Here is a 25,197-nt window from a genome sequence, read left to right as displayed (position 1 = left end):
CTTCTGCAAAAAGTGGACAGTACACAAAATAGGTTTGTATTTTAATTTAAAAGGGAACGTTCCACGAAGAGTATCAGATTATCCTGATAAGAAAATATTAATTAATGTAGATATAGTTTTATGATGCTGTTAATGGAATATTCCCTTTATTTCCAAAAATTTATGGGTTATAATAAACAGAAGACTTTTGGTGAAAAGTCTTCTTTTAGTTTTTTAAAATTGTTAATGGGAAGCCGAATATTTGTTTACCACTTTAGATTAAGTTAGGTTAGGTCATTTTGGGTATTAGGTAGTGTCGCAGGTATAGGACTCCACGAAGTGGTTCAGCATGAGAAGAAAAATCTAATTCTTCTCCTTATTTGAATTTATTCAGAAAATATAGGGGGGGGGGGGGGTGTTATAAATGCTCCAAAATCACTTTGTGTGAAGGCACATAAAAGGAAAATCATTACCGATATGTAAATAAATTGGATAAAAAGTTGTTCAAAACTTTTTTTAACATCTGTAACTGTGCTTAAATATCTACTATCTAAATGGGTAGGTATACAAAATAAATTATAAGCCTGGTCGGCCCCCATGGCAACACCGGAACTTTCTGTTATCAAGGAGAGCTGGCAACTTTAAGGCCGCCCCTCACTCCCAGAACTACCATAGCTGCAGCCCCTATCTGTATTCAGTGGTGGACTATTGGGCGCTTTTTGCGATTTTGGGCAGCCCAATTGTCCAAATATTGTCTGTTGCTGGGTTGTACTGGGTATAGTCCATCTAAACTTGTATTGTCTAAATAACCATTCATGATGAGAAAGAGCTCAGCTGCTTGAACCTGCAGTGCCCTCTCCTTCAGTGCCGCAAATGTGGTGATTGATTCATACATTAGAACTCTTCTCATCTCACGGCGACACATGCCTAAGATGGTTTCCTGTATTAATACCTTCTCATCCGGGTTAATTGGAAATGCATCCAGAAATGCTTCCCTCTTATTCGCAATGTAGAGTAGCAAGGGCTCTTTGGCTGACTGCTTCATGTTGCGGAAAATGGGCTCAGCCACCGCAATATCTGGCATGAAGATAGAGTCTAACTGGGCCAACAACTGTTGGTACTCCCCATCAGCCCTAAAATCAACAACTTGGCTCGCCATTCTCAGGGCCTTTCCAGTCAAACTTTTCCATACAAGAGTCTTACGTCTTGCATGATCATTTCTGTCAATAAGCCAAAAAGCAAACCAAAGATCCAGATCGCCCTTATGATGGCGCCAATTCTGGCCTGGGGAGGCTTTATACTTTGGAAGTTTTGTCAGCTTCATCTTAATGCTTCTGCAAAAAGTGGACAGTACACAAAATAGGTTTGTATTTTAATCTAAAAGGGAACGTTCCACGAAGAGTATCAGATTATCCTGATAAATTGAAAATATTACTTAATATAGATGTAGTTTTATGATACTGTTAATGGATTATTCCCTTTATTTCCAAAAATTTATGGGTAATTAATAGGAGAGTTTTGGTGAAAAGTCTTCTTTTAGTTTTTTTTTTTTAAATTGCACATCTTTAGTTAAAATCACAATATACAAAAGGGAGGACAATTTTCACTAGGATCACAAAAATCATATTTTTTACATGGAGAGAGCAAAGTTGAAAAATTAATCAAAATGTTTCTAAATATGATTTTTTATTGAGATCTCCATACTTCATCAAAAAAATGTTAATTTTATTTCACATAATCTTTTTTCAACTTTGTGAAAATTAGGCTCCCATCTTTTATATTAAATGCAAAAAAAATAACTTTTTAAGTATGTTTACAATTTTTTATTATCATTAAGAATATATCAAATCCTAATATAAATGACAAATAAATAAGAAATAGAAAACAGGTTGAAAATTGATCTATGTTGTATTAATTTTCATCAGTCATATTCTAACCTAAGGATGTCCTGCGACTGTGTCCTAACACAAAGCTCATCTGTTTGTTGGAGAGAAGGTGATAAGTTTTAATCTGGGCCAAACACTAATGTCATAACCATAGAAATAATTCCTACTTTTGTTATGTCAGGTGCGCGACATAACTAGTTATAGTAGGGGGGAATGCCATGGCATAAAACATGCATAGCTCAGTTCAATACACAGTTACAACTTCCAGACAAAGGTCTTACAACAAATGGTGGATTGTTTGAAGGGCCTTTGACCATACAATCAATATCATGCACTTCATTAGTAAGATTTAGTTCAGAGGTACACCAATCCTTTTATATAAAGTAGTAAGCGTTTTTTGTCTGTACTGAAGGATCTCGCTAACTGCTGAACCAATTTTGTTCTCCTTCACAGTGAAGCTTCTTATAGGTCCTGGGAAGGTTTTAAACTTTTTAGGGAGGGTGTCTTCACCCCCTTCCCCCGAAAAAATATTTTTCTATCTTTTTGAAACTCAAATTTTAAATGTGATGAGGTCGACTTTTCTTCCTCCTACCTTAAGTAAAGTGCGCCTAGATGCTTCCAGGGGCGTAGCCGCTAGTTAAAGATAAAGTCCTCTATAGGTTATCTAGGTTAAAGATTGTCCTGTTTTTGTATATGCTTACACAAATACTATTTGTCCAAAATCAAGATACAATAAGTGCAACAGAAAAATACATTAATGCTAGATACTCAAGACACAGGGACAGATTTTTTAGCAAGTTTAATTGATTTAATTTTTGTGTTGAAATATTTGTTATAGGAGACAATACTCCAAAAAATGATTTAGAACAGAGGAAGGTGATTTTACACAAAGGCTCTTGTTGAGCTATGATAAACCCCCTTATTTTCAATTTATTAAGGGGGGTGTCATCAATGCTCAATATGCACTTTGAGTGAAGGCACCCAGAAGAAAATGATTTATATTAAATAAATTGGATAAAAACGTTGTTAAAAACGTTTTTTAAAAATCTGTAATTGTACTTGAATATCCACAATCTACATATACAATATTAAATCAAATTAATTTAGAAAGGGGGGGGGGGGAGGGGGACAGGATTTGTTAAACATTCTCGTAAGTATCTAGTTCACCTTACAACATTCTAAATAGCTAAAAAAAGGGGTAATTTTTTAGCATATTTTCCGTAAAGTTGGATGCAACCGTTTAGTCAAATGCTTTTATTAAGAACATGACAGTTTGAATAAACGGTTGCACACAACTTGACGGAAAATACGCGCAAAAATAACCCCCCTTTCTTAAACTTTTAGAAGCTACCTAGATATTTTTTTTGCTTTCTATAGAGTTTCTAAAATGTACTAGAAGATACAATAACCAAATCTTGCCCCCCCCCCCCCTATTCCAGAAACCAGGGATCTTAAGGGATAAGACATTGGACGATATATTGATATGCATCCCCAATGATGATAAATTAAATTGCCACTACTTTAGTTAAAATGAATGAAATACAGTAATTATAAAACCTTGGGTACCAGTATAATTTACAGTCCAATGTCCCCATCCACCCTGCTAAAAACAAAGATTAAAATAGACTAGGTCAATAATAATTAAGGTCATATGAAAACAACTATGTCAAAAATATACCTATTCAGAGAGTAGTTCCAATAAGAGTGTTTAATTGAATTTAGATAATTATTGATCACTAAAAAAGTGGATATTTATTTTCTCTTATTCATTGAATCCGGTGGATAGGAACCGGTTCTCATCCATACGGAAAAAACTATGTCTAGCATCGTATTATATCCAGCTTTCAAGTATATAAAAATGTACGAGTATAAGATTAAAACCAGTTTATTCGCCAGTGCCTTCGGCACCTCGGGGTTAAAAAAAACTGGTCTTAATCTTATAATCGTACATTCTATATCCGCGGAAAGCTGTTTATAATACGATGCGAGAAATAACTATTCTTGATTATCATAAGATATTTTAAAAACAATGAAGTAGAAGAAAACAAAAGTAAAGTACTCTTTATGGAACTAACTCTGCAAACAAACAAACAAACAGTCATCTAAAACTAAAATAATTTCTATAATAAAAAATCTAATGAAACTATTAATCTTAATTTTCAATTATAATCATCAATATAAATATATTAATTAAAATTTTCTTTTTTATCACAACAATATAAATTCAATCACACAAAATAATATTTAATTTTCTTTTCCATTGACATTTTAAATTTTTTTTAAGGGGGTGGGAAAACGTGTTTAAGAAATAAAAAAACTTGCCTTAAGTGAATAGATACAAAACACTTAAAATTACGAGAAAAAAACTGTTTGTGTCCTTTTCCCGCCAAATTTGAGGGGTCAAGGAACAGCTGACATTGGTTTTCCCGCCAAATTTTTGAAGTCATCAGCTGATTGTTGATTATTTTCCCGCGTGCCAAATCTAACGGTTGGACTTGTTGAGGATCTTGAGAATCTCCATGAACAGGTTGATGATGTCCAGATAGAGTTGGATGGTGGCCAAGATGTATTCCTCCTCGCTGACACGGCTCATGATCATCTGGGTGTCGTACACAATGAAAAAGCAGAACAGAATGGCGCCAAAAACGGCCATGCCAGTTTGGGCAATTTCCCCGCCAACAAAGAGATGAATAAACGAGGCGCCAATAAGGATCATGAGGCCGGAATACAGAGCCGCCCCAAAGCTGGAGAAGTCACGCTTGGTCTGAAAGGTGAAGGCTGTAAGTCCAGCCACAACAGCTGATGTCAGAATGAAGGCCTGCAGCACGACAAACTTGTCGAAGAAAGTGACCATGACGCCGACAGTGTAGGCCATGATGACAGTGAATGCGGCTAGGAGGATGAGGTTGATAGGGTGCTCCTTCCTTTTGACGTGGAGCGCCATCAGGAGGCCAAAGGTCAGGAAAAATGCGGGCACCAACATCCAGGAGTTCAACTGAAACAAAAAAAACAATAATAAGCACTATAACTAACAACTAGCAGCTTCACCCCTAGCCTCTAGTAGATTATAAAATTGAAAGAATTATTCTTCCAGCTCACCTATAGCCAACGTTAAAAACTTAAAACTAACCCCTGTTATAGGGTACCTTGACCCCATTGGAGACTACTAAAGAAATTTTTCAATTACTGTTCAATTGCTTTTAAAAAATCAAAAGGGGGCGTAAATAAAGCCTTTGGTTAGGGGGCAAGAGGTTCTTTGGCACCACTTGATGAACCGTGCAAATATTATAGAATTAAGCATTTGTGGGTACAAACAAACTTTTTGTTTAGAAATCATTAAAAAAATTAAGCAAAAGAAAATCAAATTTAATTCTCAAGGTTGCTAACCTTACACCAAGTGCGTTTTAATAAAGAAGATAAAACTTATTGAGAGAAAACTGATAGTACCTTTGATTTATAGACAAATGAGTATCGTTCTATCAGTGAAAATGCAGCGTTACGCTTCAGTGATTTTAAGTATATAAGCATTGTTTATTAACAGAGATTTAGAGGTTGGCTAAAAAAGCGAAGATTAAATATATTAGGTATTGATTATCATAGTTTTATTTACAGGAATTGTAATAACCGTCTGTCCGTCCGTAACGCTATGAGGGAAATTCGATTTTCTCGGCTGCTAATAGGGATAGATAGATAAATATTCCCTGTATCAATAAGCATTAAGTACTTTGTACGTCAGTCTGTCGGTCATGCATAAAAGACATTGAAAATATTTCAGAAAGATTTCGTGATTTCTAAGAATTATTTCACAGTTATCATCTATCTTATCTATAATTCATTTTGTCTGTTTGTCCTTAAAGAATTTTCAGTGATTCGCTACTTATGGATGTTGTCATGTATATCATTTTACGTTTACAGACATTTTAGATGTAGAAACTATTTTACATATCTCTATATCCCTTTACTCAAATTTTGCCGCTTCTCACACACACGCTAAGATTGTGGTGACGTCATTAAAAAGCGTCGCTTATTCATGAAAAAAAAAAATAATTTACTGTTTGTAATAAACAATAAGTAGGGGAATTACCAGAGATGGGTTTTCATAAAGCTATTGATTGATTTAAACACAGACAACAGCAAGAAAGAAAGCCCTCACCTCCCTTTCTTTCCTTCTGTTGTCTGCGTTTAAATCAATCAATAACCTTATGAAAACTCATCTTAGTATTATCGTTTAATATTATGTACCTAGGGATGGCAATCCGTGCAATTTTTGGACCTGATTCGGATTCTTAAAAGAATCCGTCTAAAAAAAGGCGGATTCCCGCGGACTCCGGATTCTAGCAATATTTCAAAAGGCTTTTTTTTAAATTAAAAAATTTAAGTGCTAAATATGTCCTAAAAATTAGTGGTCTTGGTGTTATCTATAATCCACTTCTGAAAATCGAACCAGATTTTAAAAGATATTATATATAATGATGATAATCTTTGCCTTCAAAAAGGCGGAGTTGAAAGAAAAAACTCAAGACGCTAATTTTAGCCTACCATTTAAGAATCCGAATCCGTTATTAAAAAACGGATTCCGGATTATGTCTATGTAGCATATATAAGTAGAAAATTTGAAAAATTATAACCCCATAAAAAGTAACTTGATATAAATCTGGTGATTTTAAATATTTATCTATAATACAAAGTAGCTTGATGTCTGTCCGTCTGACCGTCTGTCCGTCTGTCTGTCTGTCCCTTAAGATCTCGGTAACCACTGAACCGATCGGATTCTACTCTTCAGGGAATATACCTACTGGTCCTGTGGTGGTTTTAGGCTATTTTCTTGGGGGGTGGGACACCCCCAACCCCCCGAAAAATAAAAAAAATCCAACCCCCCAAATTTTTTTTTTACATTTTTTGTAAAATCTCAGTAACTGCTGATCAAATTGGGCTCTACCCTTCTGGGAATATACCTACTGGTCCTCTGGTGGTTTTAAGCTATTTTCTTGGGAGGTGGGACACTCCAACCCCCCCAAAAATAAAAAAATCCCCACTTCCAAAATTTTTTTTTTTTTTTAATTTTTTTAAACAAAAACCAGTAATTGGGGTGGGGGAACCCCACTGCAACATGGGGCAAAGCCCCCATGAATCCCCCCCCCCAAAAAAAAAATCAAAATATATTTTTTTTAATTTTAATTTTTGTGTATGCGAACAACCTAGGTCTAATTTTTACGAATTGAAATTTTTTTGTATACGGCAAACAACCTGGGTTTTATTTGTACAAATTAAAATTTTTGTGCATAAAGCGCACAACCTGGGTTTAATTTTATCACAGAGTAATTAAACAAAGAATATTTTTTTTGAATATTTCTATTAAGGAGGGTTGACTTCCCAAAACTATATAGGGCGAAGCCCCTAGAGGCTAGGGGCGAAGCCGCTAGTGTTCATTTAAAGTAAGTAGACTGAATTTCAATATTAGTTTAGACATTTTGGTTAGGGGGGAGAGAGAGATATAATGAAGAACTAAACATTGTTTTTGTTCATAAAAAAAAATAATATTTTTGGGGGGTTGGGGGGCGGCTTGGGGATGTCCCACCTCCAAAAGAAATAAGCTTAAAATAGCCACAGGACCAATAACTCTATTCAATTTTGGGAAGACCCAATATGTTCAACAGAGATCTAAAGTTTTAGACAGACAGACATCAGTCAACTTTGAAATATAGATGAATGAATGTGTTGGAAATTCTTAAAATTAACATTAATGAATAAGTTTGGTCAATAGCAGCAAGTTTTAAAGGGGGAGGCGGATGTGCCACTTTTTTAAAACCAAAAGTAAAACGCGCATGATCTCAGCCCATAAAAGAGTTACAGCTCTAAAATTCGGCTTCTTTTGTGGAGAACAATATGGAACTGAGAAGAAACGGCGGCGGAACCGCCGCTCCCGCCGAAAACCACCGTTTTCTGCCAATATTTTTTTTGCTTTATCTCGCGTTAATAAGACAATTTTTAATGATCTGAGATAAACTTTTTTTCATAAAAATTTCCCTCATATTTTCACTTGACACTTTTAAGATTTTAAACTTTTTTTAGTATTGACATGTTCCAAATATTACAAGTGTCACGTGAAAATTTTTAAGAGAAAAAAAAAGATTATCTCAGATGATTAAGAACTGTCTAGGGTAGTGCGGGGTTATTCCGGTCACTTTTTTGCTTCAACCTAAAAAAACATACTTCCCAAAAACTTTTTCCGTTTTTTTTATTGCAAATGAACGATATGGCAATAAGGAAGAAGTCTGTTTTTGTTCCATTAAAATCTCGCAACTAGAAGTCGGTCAAAAATCGGTCTAAAGGGCGGCGGGTGGCCTATACCGGAATTACCCCACGCGTGGGGTAATTCCGGTCATTTAAAAACTTGGAACACCCCCCTAAAATAGGTAATTTGTTTAACATCTTAAACTATGAGTAGAAAGCTGAGGTCATTAGCTTTCTAACGGTACTAGTCGCATGCAGATCGGACAATTTTTTGACCACTTTTTCCCCATTTGAAAAAAGTTGGTTGAATCGCAAAAAAAACATAATTTTTTTTCATGTAAACTTTATAAAAAAAATCATACTTTTTATTACATGATTGTGTTTTTTAAGCTTTATACATAAATTAGAGGCAATTTCTGATTCACAGGTCTTGGAATTTTTTTTAAAAAGTGATTTTTTCAATAAAAATTTTTAATTTTAAAAATCTTGCCAGTTTTGACAGCAGTTCTCGATACATTTTTTTTGTCTCAAATTGGCTAGGATTGACCTACAAGGGTGGTGAAGGTGTCTAAAGATGCAAAATTACATGCCTGACAATAAACTCGAAATGATATGGGGTCTAACTCTAATATTTCAACAAATTTTATGCAACAGGAATTTTGAAAAATACAAAATCTTGAATATGTAGGTACTTTAAATTTTGGAGATAGAACCCATATCCTGTAGAGTATTTGTTAGGGCATGCAAAGAGCTTTCTAAAGACACTTTAAACACCTTTCCAGCTCAATCCTAGCCGATTTGGCATAAAATTTAAACCGCGCAAAAATCGCAAACACCCTCTTATATGAAAAAAATGCTGACCGGAATATTCCCACTTTTTTTAAATGAAAAAAAAAAAATTATGAAAAATTCAAGTTGGAACAACACCTCCAATCGCAAACGATAACTGAAGGCCATAGTTTTCATTAACAAAAACCCTGAGGTCGCTAGGACTTACCATTTTTTCACAATTTTAGATTGAACACGGCCTATTTTGATAAATTTTTATAAAAAAAATCATACTTTTTATTACATGATTGTGTTTTTTAAGCTTTATACATAAATTAGAGGCAATTTCTGATTCACAGGTCTTGGAATTTTTTTTAAAAAGTGATTTTTTCAATAAAAATTTTTAATTTTAAAACTCTTGCCAGTTTTGACAGCAGTTCTCGATACATTTTTTTTGTCTCAAATTGGCTAGGATTGACCTACAAGGGTGGTGAAGGTGTCTAAAGATGCAAAATTACATGCCTGACAATAAACTCGAAATGATATGGGGTCTAACTCTAATATTTCAACAAATTTTATGCAACAGGAATTTTGAAAAATACAAAATCTTGAATATGTAGGTACTTTAAATTTTGGAGATAGAACCCATATCCTGTAGAGTATTTGTTAGGGCATGCAAAGAGCTTTCTAAAGACACTTTAAACACCTTTCCAGCTCAATCCTAGCCGATTTGGCATAAAATTTAAACCGCGCAAAAATCGCAAACACCCTCTTATATGAAAAAAATGCTGACCGGAATATTCCCACTTTTTTTAAATGAAAAAAAAAATTATGAAAAATTCAAGTTGGAACAACACCTCCAATCGCAAACGATAACTGAAGGCCATAGTTTTCATTAACAAAAACCCTGAGGTCGCTAGGACTTACCATTTTTTCACAATTTTAGATTGAACACGGCCTATTTTGAAATTTTTTTTTCTCAAATTTTTTCAAATTTTTGAGGGAAAAAAATCATAGAAGGAGTGATCTGACAATGAAAGTATGGGCAATAAACTACAACTTTGCTTTTCTGAAGATCTCTCGCAAACGTTTAGAACATCGTTAAAAAACAGTTTTAAAAAAGTTGGTGGGGTAACCGGAATTGGACCCCCCTACCGTAATTACCCCGCATGACCCTAATTTCGGCTGAAAATTGCGGTTTTCGGCGGGAGCGGCGGTTCCAACGCCGTTTCTTAACAGTTCCATATTGTTCACCAAAAAAGCAATTCATGTGCCAAATTTTAGAGCTGTAACTCTTTTATGGGCTTAGTTCATTCACGTTTACTTTTGGTTTCAAAAAATGGCACATCCGCCTCTCCCCTTTCAACCAAGATTTAATAATGTAACGAAACGTGTGGTGGAAGGTGTTTATAAAACTTTGGGACCAGAATAATTTACAGTCCAATGTCCTCCTTCTATCTGGGTTTCTCCCCAACCCATAAAATAATTGGCACTTAACTTCAAACTTCTAAAAAAAGTAACAGGTTGTCTGTATGTCTCTAGTTTAAGATCTCGCTAACCGATGGACCTATATGGTCCTCATTCACAATGAATCTTCGGGAAGGTTTATACCTATTTTGCGGAGGGTACCTTAATCATTACAATAGAAATCTTAACTTAAACCCCCTACCCACTCCCCTTAAGTGCTACTAAAGCCTCTAGGGGCGTAGACCGTAAATCAAACGTTACCTGGACCAGCTCCTTGACACCCGGAGTAAGGAGGAGGGCGGCAGCAATCACGGTTGTCATAATCAATTGTACTGCAAGCAGACCATACACCTTTCTCATAAATCCTTCACAGAAAAGAAATACGTTAATTGATATACGTCACCAATGATGATACACAAAATAACCCATCTGTAGATAACAATTAAAGACTTAATTAAACCTTAATGAATGAGTCAATAAGAATAAATTAAAGTACCCAAAGTTGTTGAGCCAACAAATAAAAAACGTTAATTTTAAACTTTGGGGATTTTATAATAAACAGTCCAATGTCCCCTCCCTCCCTAAATCATTCACTAATACCCAAATTTTATATCCGCGTAATACTTTAGGTAGGGTAAAGCGGGGCGATCTCGGTTTTGAGGTGAAGTCGGTATTTTTTTGACCACCTTCATTAAATGACATTTTTCTCCATGTTCTAATCGACTGACAGAAAAAAACATAAAATTAAATTTTTTCCTTATTAAATTGCCTACAAAAAAGTATAAAATGAAATTTTTGTGAGATGAATTTTTAGGGTACTTATTGGGTCTTAAAGTCGAACGACAAAAAATTTTTTTTTCGATTTTTTTGCTTCGGTCGGAAAAACGGTAAGTTGGACAAAAACTGGTAAGAGCTAGAGCTTAGACGTCTTCAGAACTTATTAAGAATCTAATAGGCTATCCATTTCCGTTTAAAACGTTAAAAAAGCTTGTATAGTTTTTTCTTAAATCGACTAAAAGTGAAGCGGGGCGAATTCGGTTTTTTCACTTTTTATACTAACTTTTTCAATTTTATATAAAAAAGTGAAATTTTCGAGAAAAAAAGTCAAATTTCTCGTACTTAGAAAAAATTTATTTCTTTTTTTGTAGAAAAAATTGTCCGATCTTCATAATTTTTTTTGTGAATGCTCTTTATTACATTTAGCAACTTTAACCTTTAGGGCATGCTGTAATTAAATCACTATGTCATAGGTTTTTTGAAGCTGGAAACAGATTTTGCCAAACTTTTCTCTTTTTTTCAACTTGATTTTTTTTAGGAAATTTTGCTAATAGAACTAATTTTTTTTGGCCAAATCTATTCAAAATTGCCTGAATTTTAAGGATCAGGCCTTTAAAGTCATAAAAAGTTATTTTTTCTAGTAGTATTTTTATGTTTTTTATCAAAAAAAATTTCGAAAAAAAAGTCAAATTTCGCGTACTTCGGAAAAATTATTTTTTTTTGGTAGAAAAAATTGACCTATCTTAATAAAATTTTTTGTGCATACTCTTTATTACATTTAGCAACTTTTACCTTTAGGGCATGCTGTAATAAAATCAATACGTCATCGATTTTTTGAAGCTTGAAAATGCCCTACCGACTTCACCTCAAGGCGGGGCGAAGTCGGTGCCGTTTTAGAGATCAATTTTGACAAACTTCCCAATGTCCTAGGTTTACGTCCCTTTAGGACCTGATCGACTTTTCCGAGATCTTTCTACTGGTCTTGGTCCCATTTAAAAAAAATAATTTTTACGATTTGCAGGTTCAAAAAACCGAAAAAAAGACCGAGTTCGCCCCGCTTTACCCTAGGTACTCTTATTCAATTTTGATTGATTGGTTTCAAACTAGAAATGTCCAACCTTTAGCTGATAACTTTAATCTCCAGGATAGGTATTTTATTTAATATCATTAGGTCATGTGTTTAAAACATTTTTTTGTCCATTGTCTTATCCCTTAAGATCCCTGCTGGGTCAGAATCATCCCTTACCTAGCCTAACGGCCTTGCTGGCCCCGAGAACGTTGTTGTGGTACTCAAACTGGTTCTTGATACCCTCATCTCCAGAATTATCTGCACCTAAGAACAAGGTAAAAAAATATTAGTACCTAACAAGGTAAAAAAATATTAGCAACACGGCAAAAATTTTGAGTTTAGATACTTGGAGTAGTGAACTATTTAATATTTTTAAAGGATATGATAAGAATAGTTTAGCCATAAACAATCAACTTTTGCACAGGCGGTTTTTGATTGACGTTCAAATTTTCATTTCTTGATGAGAATAGTCATATTTTCAGAAGACAGCCATATAAGTTGCATATATCACAAGAATATGATTTTCTAGTCATTAATATTTTTAAAACTACGTGGTAGAAAATTAAAATTCTTTCAAATATATGCCATATAAATATAGTTTAACCTATTAACTAGCAAAAAATATTAGGTTCACTAAATTAAGTTCAAATGCATTTCGTGAAACTACCCCTTTTTAAATAAAGAACAGTATACTCACTGTCCTTTTCATTCAGTGCAGACTTTCAACCCCAATAGAATGATTAGAATAACGTATGAGCCAGGGCAAATTACCATAGAAAAGTTTATTCGCTGGTATAGTGTAAAGCAAATGACAAACTATCTAAAATACGAAGTAACTTAATGTCTGTCCGTCCCTTAAGTTCTCTGTAACCAATGAACCAATTGGGCTCTACTCTTCAGGGAATATATCTACTGGTCCTGTGGTTTAAGCTATTTTCTTGGGGGGTGGGACACCCTCACCCCCCCCCCCCAAAAAAAAAAAATGAAAATTTCCCTCCACCCTCCCCCCCAAAAAAAATTGTTTTTGGGCAGTTACTTCACATAAAATGGCAGCATCAGAAATACTTAATCTTTTATTTTTCTAAAATTACCTCTTGGGCCAAAGCCCCTAGAGGCTAGGGGCGAAGTCGCTAGTTATAATATATACCAATAAATAAACAAATGTGTTTGTCTGCTAGAAATTTCTTTTTAAGTTTGACAAATTATCGTGTCTGACTGACCTAAGGTTATATTAGCTATTTATCGCATTATATTATAGACAGTTTTCCGCGGATATCAAAATAAAAAACTATAAGATTAAAACCAGTTTTGTTAGACCCGAGGGGCTAAAGTACAGGACTGAAAAAACCAAGTATCAATGATACGCTTTTAATTCGAATATTCATGGAAAATTGTTGGATATACGACGACATACATGATTTTTCAGTATAGCTGAGAACCGTTTCTTATCCAGCGGATATTAATCGGTTTCGAAGCCAAACTGGAAATCTGTTTACCTTCTATATCCATCATCAAAGGAACGCCAGCCGACGCCATTTTAACTTTTATATTATTTGTTTAAAATATCTGAAAAATGTATAGAAACATGAAAACTACAATTTTATTTCATCTAATACGGTAATGGTATGGTAATTAAAACAGAGCTGGATCTTTAAATAATTTTAGATGTGAGCCATATCGAGGTGCGCCGAATTTCCGCTAATCACAGCGCGGCATTTCATAAAATGCTGTGCTCTCATTAATGGAAAGTTGGCTAACCCCGATCTGGCTCACCACTAAAATGATTTAAAGATCCAGCTCAGGAATCATAAGGGATAAGCCAATGGACAATAAATTAAAGATCATCCCAAATGATACCTAATAATTGAATCATTGCATTGGTTGAAAAGTCTAAATACAAAGCTTTTAGATCAAGGAATAAAAAAACTTATTAATAAAACTTTGGGTACCAGTATAACTTATTGTCCAATGTCTCTTTCCTTCCGGATAAAAATGCTAAGAATTTATTAATGACTAACTTACTATTACTATCACATATCTATTAGCAAAGCTACTATATTATTAGTATAGTTCTATTTCTGTCCATATGTAAAAAATATCAAAATAGGAATACTTCTATAAGCATGATAGCCTAGACATCTGTATCTGTACCTAAGCATTATTTTATACATTGATCTGCAGAAAACATCTTGAATTCTAATTTATAGCCACTTCTTTTATTGTTGTAAACTTTTTTAAGTATCTTCGACTATACAGAGCATTTTGCTCAAAATAAAAGTATAATTTTTTTAAAAATCATGATCACATTTTATTCAGAGTAAGGGGGGAGGGTGATTCTCACCTATTTTTGGAAAAATAAAGAAAATTCATTTTTCAAATAACCTCATGCATATACAATCCAATGATCTAAAGGGATAAGACAATGACCGATAAAATGATGTACATTCTCAATAATGAACCTACCAATCAAAATTCAATAAAGTCCCCAAAGTTGTTAAGCCAACGAATAAGAAAACGTTATTTAAAAACTATGGGGACTAGTGTAATAAAAAGTCCAGTGTACTATCTCTCTCTGACATATCAAAGAATATTTAATCATAGATCCAAAATTTACAAATATGGCGATAAATGACCCACACCCTCCAAAATAACATCCTTTTACAACATCATCATATCGACACTTTGCCGACCTCTATTTTGACTTCTTCTTGCTGCCGGTTATTGAGTGAGAGGCGGCTGCCGCCTGCCGTTTCATCAGCTTTAGCCGTTTCTGCGCCTCTGTCATTTGCAAACTTCCAGAACTAAGAAAAAAAAGTTGCTTTAAATTTTTGTAAGTTGCTCGGACGGATATATAGATCCAGTTCACAAAATCTATCTGTCTAAATATCTAGGTATTCAACTGTTAATTTATAAATCCATTTGGTTAAGCACGTATACCTTTCCCTTCCCTATTTTTGAAATAAATATGCCTACCCCCGCGAATCTATCTATTACCCAATAACCTAAAGTAATAAACAAACAAACAAAAAAACTAACTGTATATGGTAATGAGCTGCTGTAATTTGCCACAATGCAATCGCGAGTATTTAAGGTGTGAAAAGTGGAAAGGGGGATCAATCATTTTTTTCTGGGGACGATATCATTTGGGAGGGTGGTGGTAACTTACCCAAAAATAGCTATAAACCTTCCCAGAACCCAAGAGAAGCTACATTGTAAAGTAGAATGATATCGATTCACCAGTTGGAGAGATATCTTTTATTTCAGACAAACAAGACATCCTGTTACTTTTTTATAAGGATTGATCCATCTATACCTGGAACTTGTAGTATGAGCTGCTCCAGTATTATGACTTGACTTGTGCTTGGAAGAACCTAAATTCAATAATACAATTGTAAAGAAATAGGGGAAAATGGCCTTTTCATCCTGATTCTTCTCGTCATGACGGATTTAGGAAGGCAAATAAAGATGGCTAAGCTATGACTAATGATGATACGAAACAAAGATACCAATACAGCTTAAACCCCATGAAAATCTGTTGAAAACGGGCTCTTTCGTGCAATTTTGAAATACTTTTTTTTGTTATCGTCTTAATTTTGGTACTACTACCTTCAGAAAATATTTTTACCAGATCTCATTTTTCTACATTTTGAGTGGGAGCCAAAAGGGGACTATACACAAACGAGAGCAAGTGATTTTAAGTACCTTCCAGCATTAATCTAAATATTTTTTTTTGTGAAAAATTGACGACCTCTCCATATGCCCCCCAAGTATTATTAAAGATTTATTTCACTTGTTGGTTGTACCTTATACCCGACTAAAAGAATTTGGTTTAAACATGGTTTTCTATGAATAAAACTTTGAATGGTAAAGCATTTTTTTGTTGATGAAATGATATAAAATGTTTTGATGAGTTCAAAGGTTCAAATAAAATAACACGCCAAAACATAATCAAATGCTGTAAATTAGAAAAGTACTCTAATAAAACTGTTAACAATATTACAAGTTACCATCCCTTTTTCTAAATTAACATTTTTCATTGACTAAGGTTACTTTCATGTCACAGCAGTTTGAACTCAACAAAACATTTGATGATATATAGTAAAAATGCCTAACATAGAAAATAGATTTATTCCACACACGCCTTAATTTTCAATTGGATGTGACTTTTTGTACTGGACACCCTATCACTCTCCCCCTTCTACAGGCCTCTGGCTTTAAAGTTTTAAAACTTGCAAACCGCAAAAAAACCTTACCTGGACTGGCTGCGCCGTGTTTGGCAGGTAAAGGACGGCCACCAAGACTGCTACCTGACTTAAATACCTGGAGGTTGAAAGTTCTAAACCTGGAAAACAACAAAAATAACCTTACCTGAACTGACTGCGCCGTGTTTGGCTGGTGAAAGACGCCCGTAATGGCTGCTACCTGACTTATGTACCTGGAGGTTGAAAGTTCTAAACCTGGCAAACCTCAAAAAAACACCTCACCTGAACTAGCTGCACCGTGTTTGGCAGGTGAAGGACGGCCCCCATGACTGCTACCTGACTTGCTACCACTGGATTTGTGACTGAAACAAGTGTAAATTATCTTATTATGCTTTCCAGGGAGGAAGGGGACAATGGGCCCGGGGTGTTAATTACACTAGTTCCTCAAAATCTTATTCTTATTCGTTGGCCTAACACCTTTGAGGACTATCAAATTTTGATGGGTTAGTTCAATAAAATTAGTGTCCAAACGTTTCGACCACAATTTGTAATCTTACTACAAAGGGGTTATGTTGTGTTTCATCATTAGAAATGAACATCAATTTGTCGCCCATTGTCTTATCCCTTTAGAACACAGGGTGCTTTCACACAAAGTCCCTGTTGAGTACTAATACCCCCGACTGACATACTGACAAAGTAAATTATATACTGGATGCTCATTGATCTTAGCATGATTACATGAATAATTCGTATTCAAAGCTGTATAATAAAGGGCCCACTCCACAGGCGCTAAATGAAAGGAACGGAAAGCGAATTTTGTGGGAAGCCTACCTGGATTTATCCTGAGATTTGCTGGTTTTCTCTACCGAGGTTGACCGACTGCTTGAGCTGGATGACCGGCTGGGCGAGGCTTTACGGGTGCAGCGGCTGCAGTTCCAGATTATCCGCGGGTCAAAATTAACAACTGGCGGATCGTGACACTCCTGCATAAACATTTGTCAGTGGGTCCTAACTAGTTGAACCCAGGGAGGGAGGGGACAATGGACTGTAAATTACAATGGTACCCAAAGTTTAAAGACTTTGGGAACTATAATTTAATTCTAATTTATAGGTTCTAAACTTTTCAACCAATTATTTTGATCTACAAAAGGGGTTATTTTGTTGTTTATCATCATTGGGGATGAATATCAATTTAGCGTCTATTGTCTTATCCTTTATCGTTATAGCATAGGTCACGAATTCTGTTTATAGCAACTATTTTAAACAAATACCTAAGCTTTGGGCATTGTAATCTTAATACTTCCCAATATATCGATATTGACGTACAGTTAAATAAAAGAGTAGCTTCGCTACTAAATTTAATAATACCTGGTGATAAAGGTTTTGACATGAAGAGCATTCCATTAGCTTGTTATTACTCTCTTGATTGAAGGATTTGCAGATTATACACGTACAATCAAGTTCTAAATAGATAGATAGATGAATAGATTGATAGATAGAAATATGGATGGATGGATAGATAGATTCAGTAATATATAAATGAACTTAACAAAAAGATAGATAAGCTTCTTATTACTCCCTTGATTAAAGGATTTGCAGATTATACACGTACAATCAAGTTCTAAATAGATAAATAGATAGATAGATAAATTGATAGATAAGCTTGTTAATACTCCCTTGAATAAAGGATAGATAGAAAGACAGATAGTGAGATAGATAGATAGACAGATAGATAGAAGACAGATATTACCTATATTCATTTGAAGATCACGAAACTCTCCCTGACTTCCCTCACTGCCTTGAGGACTTCCAACAGATAGATAGATAGACAGACAGATATTACCTATATTCATTTGAAGATCCCCAAACTCTGCCTGGCTTCCCTCACTGCCTTGATGACTTCCAACAGATAGACAGATAGATAGATAGTAAGATAGATGAATAGATAGATAGACAGACATATATTACCTATATTCATTTGAAGATCCCCAAACTCTCCCTGGCTTCCCTCACTGCCTTGAGGACTTCCAACAGATAGACAGATAGATAGATAGTAAGATAGATGGATACCTATATTCATTTGAAGGTCCCCAAACTCGCCTTGGCTTCCCTCACTTCCTTGCGGACTTCCAACAGATAGATAGATAGTTAGACAGTTAGATAGACAGATAGATAGACAGATATTACCTATATTCATTTGAAGATCTCCAAACTCTCCCTGACTTCCCTCACTACCTTGAGGACTTCCAACAGATAGATAGATAGATAGATAGACAGACAGATATTACCTATATTCATTTGAAGATCCCCAAACTCTCCCTGGCTTCCCTCACTACCTTGTGGACTACCAACAGATAGATAGATAGATAGATACATAGATATATAGGTAGACAGGTACTACCTATATTCATTTGAAGATCCCCAAACTCTCCCTGGCTTCCCTCACTGCCTTGAGGACTACCAACACTCTAAAAATAAATTAGATTAATTTAATTTTTTTCACCTAGTTAATCATCTCAGTGTGGCGGGATTCTCTTTCGATTTCAAGTAATCATTTAGAGAACCCAAGAGTATCTTTCGCTTATAATGGAATGCGATACCCTAACACCATATATAAGATATTAGGCTAAATAACATCCAACAGACAAGCAACCGTTTGTCTGGAAAACCTAACTGTGTATGGAAATGAATTGCGCCTGTTTACATGCCAAGGCATATTCAATCTACTCTTTTGGGTGGCACGCACCAGACATAGCAGCAGTAGGTATCATTATTAACGTCTCTAAGTATGAGTCAGACTCGAACCCGACACCTAATAGTTACTGCGCGCTACTCACCTCATGTGAACTGTTGGACAGGGCTGGAGATTCCAGCCTGGGTCTCTTTGGTTCCAGCTGACTTAGGTCTGTCTTTAATCTGTCAAGATCCTACAAAAATAACGTTAATTAGATTTCGATGATTTTCTGAAATTTTTCAAGGATTTTTAAACAAGCTTTCCAAAAATTGTGGATGATCTGTACATTAAGCTCCAGCAGTTTTTTTAGGCATTATAAAACCGCAAGAAGATTCCTTTACCAATTACAGTGTGTTTTTTTTATGAGCACTTTTTTGAAAGCAATTTTACCCCACTTATAGTTATCAGAATTTAATGATTAATGGCTTATTTTCTTCGTTTTTTAAGGGAAATTATGAAACAACAAAAAAAATTACAGTTTTTGTTGAAAAAGTACAGTAAAGTTGAAAATTAAAAACTTAGGTGTCAACATCTAAAAATGGTTTTAGCGCATTTTTCTTATGCTTAAATAATCAACCTTTTGCAAGAATGGCTGCTAAACACTTCAAAGTTGAGATATAGAGCTAAAAATGTATACAGATACTATTAGGGACATGTACTAGAACATATTAAAGTTTGAAGGTCATATCTCAACCAGGGAGGGAGTACTGGCCCCCCAAAGTCGACTACAGAAAATCCATTTTTTAAAGAAAAATGCGCTAAAACCATTTTTATATGTTGACACCTAAGTTTTTAATTTTCAACTTTACTGTACTTTTTCAACAAAAACTGTAATTTTTTTTGTTGTTTCATAATTTCCCTTAAAAAACGAAGAAAATAAGCCATTAATCATTAAATTCTGATAACTATAAGTGGGGTAAAATTGCTTTCAAAAAAGTGCTCATAAAAAAAACACACTGTAGAAATAATCTAACAAACGTTAACTAATAAAATTTTTATTTTGACATCATTGACGTTATTTAGGACTCAAATAATGGTAAAAAATGTCGATAGTTTTTACTTTAGAAAATAATCAAAAGCGAAAGTGAAGGGTCGACTACCCTCCCCCTTCCCCATGTCTTTAGGGACATAGCCGCTTGTTACAGATTTACCAACAAACCAACACATAATACCGAAATAAAACCATGCTTCGCTGCTACAATAAAATACTAACCTTCCGTTTGTCTGCTTCCTTGTCAAAAGAATCAACTCTATCCCGACTTTGAGATCTACCAGACTCTAATCTGCTGTTGGGAGACCTAAATTAAGTATAACAGATCTATAGTATAAATGTATATACAGACAACTACCTCCCTTCCTTTTTAAAAGATCTCTTTCGTCTGCTTTTAATATATTTTCTGCTACTAACTTGGCTGTGTTAATATAAGCGACACCATTGGTTGAATTTTCAATGACCCAATAGAAAGGTTGCACAAGGCGGTTGCGATGGGGAGATAGTTATTTAACCATTTCTCCTTCTAGTGTTTTACTCTAATTCAAGTATGAATGATGAAAGTATTTTATAAAAAAACAAGAAGGTCAGACAAACGAACATCTTTATATTAAAGTAACAGGATGCCTTTCTGTCTGTCTGTGTAAACCAAAAGATTTTGCTTTCCGCTGAACCGATATGGTTCTCCTTTCTTAAGTAGCTTTTCTATCTTTCATTGCAGCCGAGAAAATAAGTTGTAAAGTGTAAATGCAGCTAAAAGGCCCTTTTGTAGATTAAAATTATTGGTTGAAAAGTTTGGACAGTGACACTATGCCTATAACTAATAAGATAACGCAATGATAAAACTTTGGGTACCAGTGTAATTTATAGTCCAATGTCCCCTCCATCCCTATGAAATATTGCTTACCTCGGGGGTTTTGATGGAGCGTTCCCTTTCCGTATGGCTATAGCTTCATCTAACATTGCACGCAGTTGGGCTGTCGAATCCTAAAATAGAATAAATTGAAGTAATGGTTACATCAAAATATAAAACTTATCTTTTTCGTTGATAATTTCTAAAAAAAAATAATAAGGTAAGTACATCAATAGACGTCCAAGGGGGTGGGGGGATAAAGTAGTGTCCTCTCAAACTTTGAAACCCCAAAGTTTACCCCCCGTCAAATTTTTTTAAAATGCATCAGATTTTAAAACTTTGAAACCAATCGTAGAGGTTATTTATAAGAACTGTTGTGTAAAATTAATAGAAAATAATGCCTTTAGAGAAAAAAATATTTAAACAAGAAGACTTTAAAAAAATGATGTGTTTTTGAAATTAGAAAAAGGTTACCTACAGTTTTAAATAAGAAATTGAAAATCCGATAAAGTTATTCCATGTTAAAAGCGCAATGGAAATATTTCTTCGAAGACAAGTCCCATGGGCAAAATTTGACGAGAAAGCATCTAAAAACATTTTAATTAGTGGAAAATGTAAAAAATAGAAGCCTTTTTTCTGTTAAAAAGGTTAATAAAACTACAAACCTTTGATTTTGACTGTAAAAGTCTGAGAGCTTTGACAAAGGTAGGATCAAGCGCCGTTGTAGTGGTGGCCATTTTTCAAAACTTAAAAGGGAGCGTTCCATGATCTTTATGTAAAAGTAACAGGATGTCTAAGTGTGTGTCTGTCTGTACCGAAGGATCTTGCTTACCGCTGAACCTATATGGTTCTTCTTTACGATGTGGCTTCTGAAAGGTCCTGGTAAGGTTCATGACAATTTTGGGGAGGGTACCATCACCCTCCTTAGAAAAATCGTCCGAAGAAAGAAATTACCCCCCCCCCCCCCAAATAAAATAACATAAATAGCAAGGCTCTAAAACTTGAGCAGAATACTAATTCTGAACAAAATTGTTTGAAATTTTGTTAAAAGTCGCCGTAATAAAGGATATCTGGGTAATCAGGACTTGATTATAGAGATGCTTCGCCTTTAACATTGTACTTTCTTGTCCTGTTGTCCTAGGACTTAATGTTTAATTTTTAAAAATTTTAATAAAAAAATTTAAGGTAGGTATAAAAAATAAGAGTCAAAAAGTTAAATGGACTTTCTTGTAACAATTATGGAGTTGCCACGCTTTCTAAATCGTAGCCAACTGTTTTGATATAGAATTCAAACTTGTCTACATTAATGAAAAAAGCTTTACGCCACGCATAAGCGTCCAAGGGGGGGGGTAATGGGCCATTTGGCACCCCAAAATTTTTTGAACAATACCCCCCCCCAAAAAAAAATTACCCCTACCTTGGGGGTGCCGTAGGCACCCCAAACGATTTTGGGGGGGGTATTTACCCCCCCCAAACCATTTATGGAGGGGGTAATTACCCCCCCCCCAAAATAAATGTTCTTTAAAAATTTTTTTTTGGGGGGGGTATTTACCCCCCCCCCCCCCAAATTGAATGTTCTTAAAAAAAAAATTTTACTGAAAATTTTTTTTTTGGGGGGGGATCTATGATGTAATTGTAAAGCACTGAAGATTCCATAAAATAGATACCTAACTAGATTAAATATTTCATTAAATAATGAAAAAGAATTAAATTTCTATGGGCGATTTCTTTTGGGAGGATGTCAGGGTGTCTCAAAACTAGTTATAAAACTTACCAGGACCTATAAGACGCTTCACTTTAAAGTATAATCATATTGGTTCATTGGTGAGTTAATTATTGTATTTTTATGTTCTAAAGAATGAGATACTACTATATATTTGAATAGTAGTGGCGCCCTTAGCATCTAAGAACTCGTGTTTTCTAAAGGGTAAAAAGGGAGGAGAAAAATATCCTTAAACCACTCAAAGGATTGACCTATAATAGTGTGGAACCATCATGGGATCTATGTGAAGCTTTCCTAAAAAGGAGAACTCAGTATTAAAAGTAATGAAATCTGAAGCTATAGTCAAATAAACCTTACTTACTACTTTATGTTATAGGATAGTATTAACTTAATAGATTAGGTAGGTGCTTTTTTTACATAATTAAATTACCCCCCCCAAAAATTTTACCCCCGGGGTAAATTAGTTTGGGGGGGGTAATTACCCCCCCCAACAGATTTGGGGGGAGTATTTACCCCCCCCCCAACAGACTTTAGGGGGGGTAATTACCCCCCCCCCCAATCAAATTTTACCCCCGGGGTAAAAATTTTGGGGGGGGGTAAAAAAAAATTTAGGCGCGCTTCGCGCGCCATTTTACCCCCCCAAACACGAATTACCCCCCCCCAAAAAAAAAGCTTGGACGCCCCTGACGCCACGGACGTACGGACCGACCCTTACTATAGAAAAGATTCGCACTTTAAGTGATAAATTTTTTATAATTCTATCATGGAACACATACCTTGTTGTTATAAAACCAACTTAAATTATCTGGAATAAGTATGTTTAAGTTAATTAAAAAATTTACTAAACATTAAGATATATAAGTTTATATATCTTACTAAACATGTAATAATAATATGTACTAAACTAATCATAATAACAAAACATAACAAGAATGTGTAAATTACAAAGACTTATGTTATTCACGGATTTTAAATACAAGGGTTTATATATTATTTTTTGTTTGTAAATCCCCGAAAACAAGTTCTGTTTAATTTAAAGGGGGAGGTAGGTTGTGCTATAATTCCGTAAAGGTGTGAGTTTAAACTAGTAGAACGATAAAATTTATGTTTATGTTTTTTTTGGTCTATACCTAGTTCTTTTTAATAAGGAATACACATATTATCGTTCTACTTCTATTTTTAAGCCTTAAAACTCACACTTTTACGGAATTTTAGCACAACCTACCTCCCCCTTTATCATTGAAATATGAAGGTTTTTAATATACCCTAAGAATAACTATTATATCGTCATTTATCAATACCATTAAAAACAAATCACTGTTATTTCTGAATTAAGGTTTTTTGGAAGCTTTGTTAAAACTTTGTTAAAGTACAATATCCCTTCAAGCATTCATGGAAAATTAATTTTTTCAAAATGCAATGAACAAAAATATAATTAATTATTTTAGGTGGACAAAAATACATTATATAAATTACAATTAATACCTATGTAAGGTAACTAAAATTAATAACAGCAGTAAGGTTATAAATATCATGTAATTAGGTTTTAGGACTAATTTTAAATATGTTAATTAACTGAAATAAGAGTATTTTTGTTAAAAATATGTTTTTTTCCATAGAACTTATTTAAAAGGACAATCCAACAACCATTTTAAAAGATCAAAAATACATTTTTATCCTAACTTTAGAAAAAAAACTAATGTTTGTAACTTTTACGAACTTTTCGACACTTGTTAAAAAATTTTCTCCTTACAATAGCTGACACAATTTTCACCATCCCCCACGCCCCCTCTGCGATCCACCCCCTTGCTCTTCCCATGGCCTCCGGTCAAAACCGGTTCTTGCACCTCCAGTTCCGCCACGCCCTCTACCAAAGCCCCTGGATGATAGGGGTGCTGGCATGTCATCTCCCCCGCCTTCCTCAGAATTTCTGACTGCCACATTGTCCCAGGACTCCCAACTGCCGCCTCCCCCCTGGCTGTTACCCCACATGGCCTGGGCCTGGAAGTGAAATAATAATTTAATAGTAGCGAAGCTACTCAATTGTAACATTATGTACGTCCGAATAGACAATAAAAAAATTATTTTTTAACAATTATTACAAGTTACAACAATCAATGGATGTAAAATATACGTAGATATTATGACAGAAGAAAAATTGTCGTCAATTTAAGTTGCAATAACCTCTCACATTTATCGGTCAGGCCGTTTATCAAGTAGGAGGAAAGGGGGTGAGTGAGATAGTTAATTTAGCCCCCTACAGAGTTCACTTTATCATAGAATAGAAAAAATCTGGTGTAAGATCCAAGTAATAATAAATCCATTTTAACAATCATAAGGCAAAGCTCTAATCTGATTTTCATTATACTTTAACGTTACAAGAATCTTCGTTAGGGAGGAATAGGACATTAGGGTGTTAATTGCACTGGTACCCAAAGTGTTATAACACATCATCGTATTCGTTGACTCAAAAACTTTGGGTACTATTTACTGAATTTTGATTGGTTAGTTCAA

General features: G+C 34.7%; 3 protein-coding genes across 6 annotated transcripts in view; all 3 read right to left on the bottom strand.

The window, feature by feature from the left end:
• Window position 1: 1 nt before the first annotated feature.
• Window positions 2-13,748, bottom strand: LOC145305784 (protein lifeguard 4-like). Its single transcript, XM_080147588.1, has 5 exons — window positions 13,677-13,748; window positions 12,358-12,444; window positions 10,596-10,699; window positions 3,941-4,860; window positions 2-3,543 (listed from the first exon to the last, which is right to left on the bottom strand). The coding sequence occupies exons 1-4, from the start codon at window positions 13,714-13,716 to the stop codon at window positions 4,348-4,350; spliced, it is 744 nt and encodes a 247-aa protein (XP_080003714.1). The 5' UTR covers window positions 13,717-13,748; the 3' UTR covers window positions 2-3,543; window positions 3,941-4,347.
• Window positions 13,746-23,490, bottom strand: LOC145305781 (integrator complex subunit 12-like). 4 transcript variants are annotated; one of them, XR_013874710.1, is made up of 12 exons: window positions 23,460-23,490; window positions 21,626-21,706; window positions 21,015-21,094; window positions 20,330-20,414; window positions 19,220-19,309; window positions 18,453-18,519; window positions 17,751-17,845; window positions 17,214-17,365; window positions 16,665-16,744; window positions 15,494-15,551; window positions 13,954-14,981; window positions 13,746-13,829 (listed from the first exon to the last, which is right to left on the bottom strand). XR_013874710.1 is itself a non-coding variant. In XM_080147585.1 (11 exons), exons 2-11 carry the CDS (start codon window positions 21,695-21,697, stop codon window positions 14,873-14,875), a joined length of 888 nt encoding a protein of 295 aa, XP_080003711.1. In that variant the 5' UTR covers window positions 21,698-21,706; window positions 23,460-23,490; the 3' UTR covers window positions 13,746-14,872. The 4 variants fall into 4 exon arrangements, 3 of the variants coding, with proteins under 3 accessions (XP_080003711.1, XP_080003708.1, XP_080003710.1); XM_080147585.1 differs by lacking the exon at window positions 18,453-18,519 and adding an exon at window positions 18,671-18,737 and having other exon boundaries at window positions 13,746-14,981; XM_080147582.1 differs by having other exon boundaries at window positions 13,746-14,981.
• The window catches only part of LOC145305470 (uncharacterized), a 31,312-nt gene continuing 29,602 nt past the window's right edge, over window positions 23,488-25,197 (bottom strand). The window contains exon 33 of the mRNA XM_080147088.1: window positions 23,488-24,684. Coding sequence (XP_080003214.1) covers window positions 24,454-24,684 — 231 coding nt within the window. The 3' untranslated portion in view covers window positions 23,488-24,453. The remainder of the gene's footprint in view (window positions 24,685-25,197) is intronic.

This window comes from Acartia tonsa, chromosome 14 (genome assembly GCF_053477335.1).
Source record: "Acartia tonsa isolate MP-2025a chromosome 14, ASM5347733v1, whole genome shotgun sequence".
In the NCBI taxonomy this organism is placed as follows: domain Eukaryota; kingdom Metazoa; phylum Arthropoda; class Copepoda; order Calanoida; family Acartiidae; genus Acartia; species Acartia tonsa.
The sequence above is the reverse complement of the archived record's forward strand: the minus strand, read 5'-3'. Positions and strand labels throughout refer to the sequence as shown.

What these genes read in the sequence shown, in the direction of transcription:
- LOC145305784 (XM_080147588.1), bottom strand. Translation starts at nt 13,716, where the DNA reads ATGGCGTCGGCTGGCGTTCCTTTGATGATGGATATAGAAG. An exon ending in TTTGATGATGGATATAGAAG is followed by an intron (nt 12,445 to 13,676) that starts GTAAACAGATTT and finishes CCTTGTTCTTAG; the next exon opens with GTGCAGATAATTCTGGAGAT. An exon ending in CAGCAAGGCCGTTAGGCTAG is followed by an intron (nt 10,700 to 12,357) that starts GTAAGGGATGAT and finishes TTTTCTGTGAAG; the next exon opens with GATTTATGAGAAAGGTGTAT.
- LOC145305781 (XM_080147585.1), bottom strand. Translation starts at nt 21,697, where the DNA reads ATGGCCACCACTACAACGGCGCTTGATCCTACCTTTGTCAAAGCTCTC. An exon ending in TGTCCAACAGTTCACATGAG is followed by an intron (nt 18,738 to 19,219) that starts GTGAGTAGCGCG and finishes TCTATCTATCTA; the next exon opens with TCTGTTGGTAGTCCACAAGG. An exon ending in GGATCTTCAAATGAATATAG is followed by an intron (nt 17,846 to 18,670) that starts GTAATATCTGTC and finishes CTATCTATTTAG; the next exon opens with AACTTGATTGTACGTGTATA.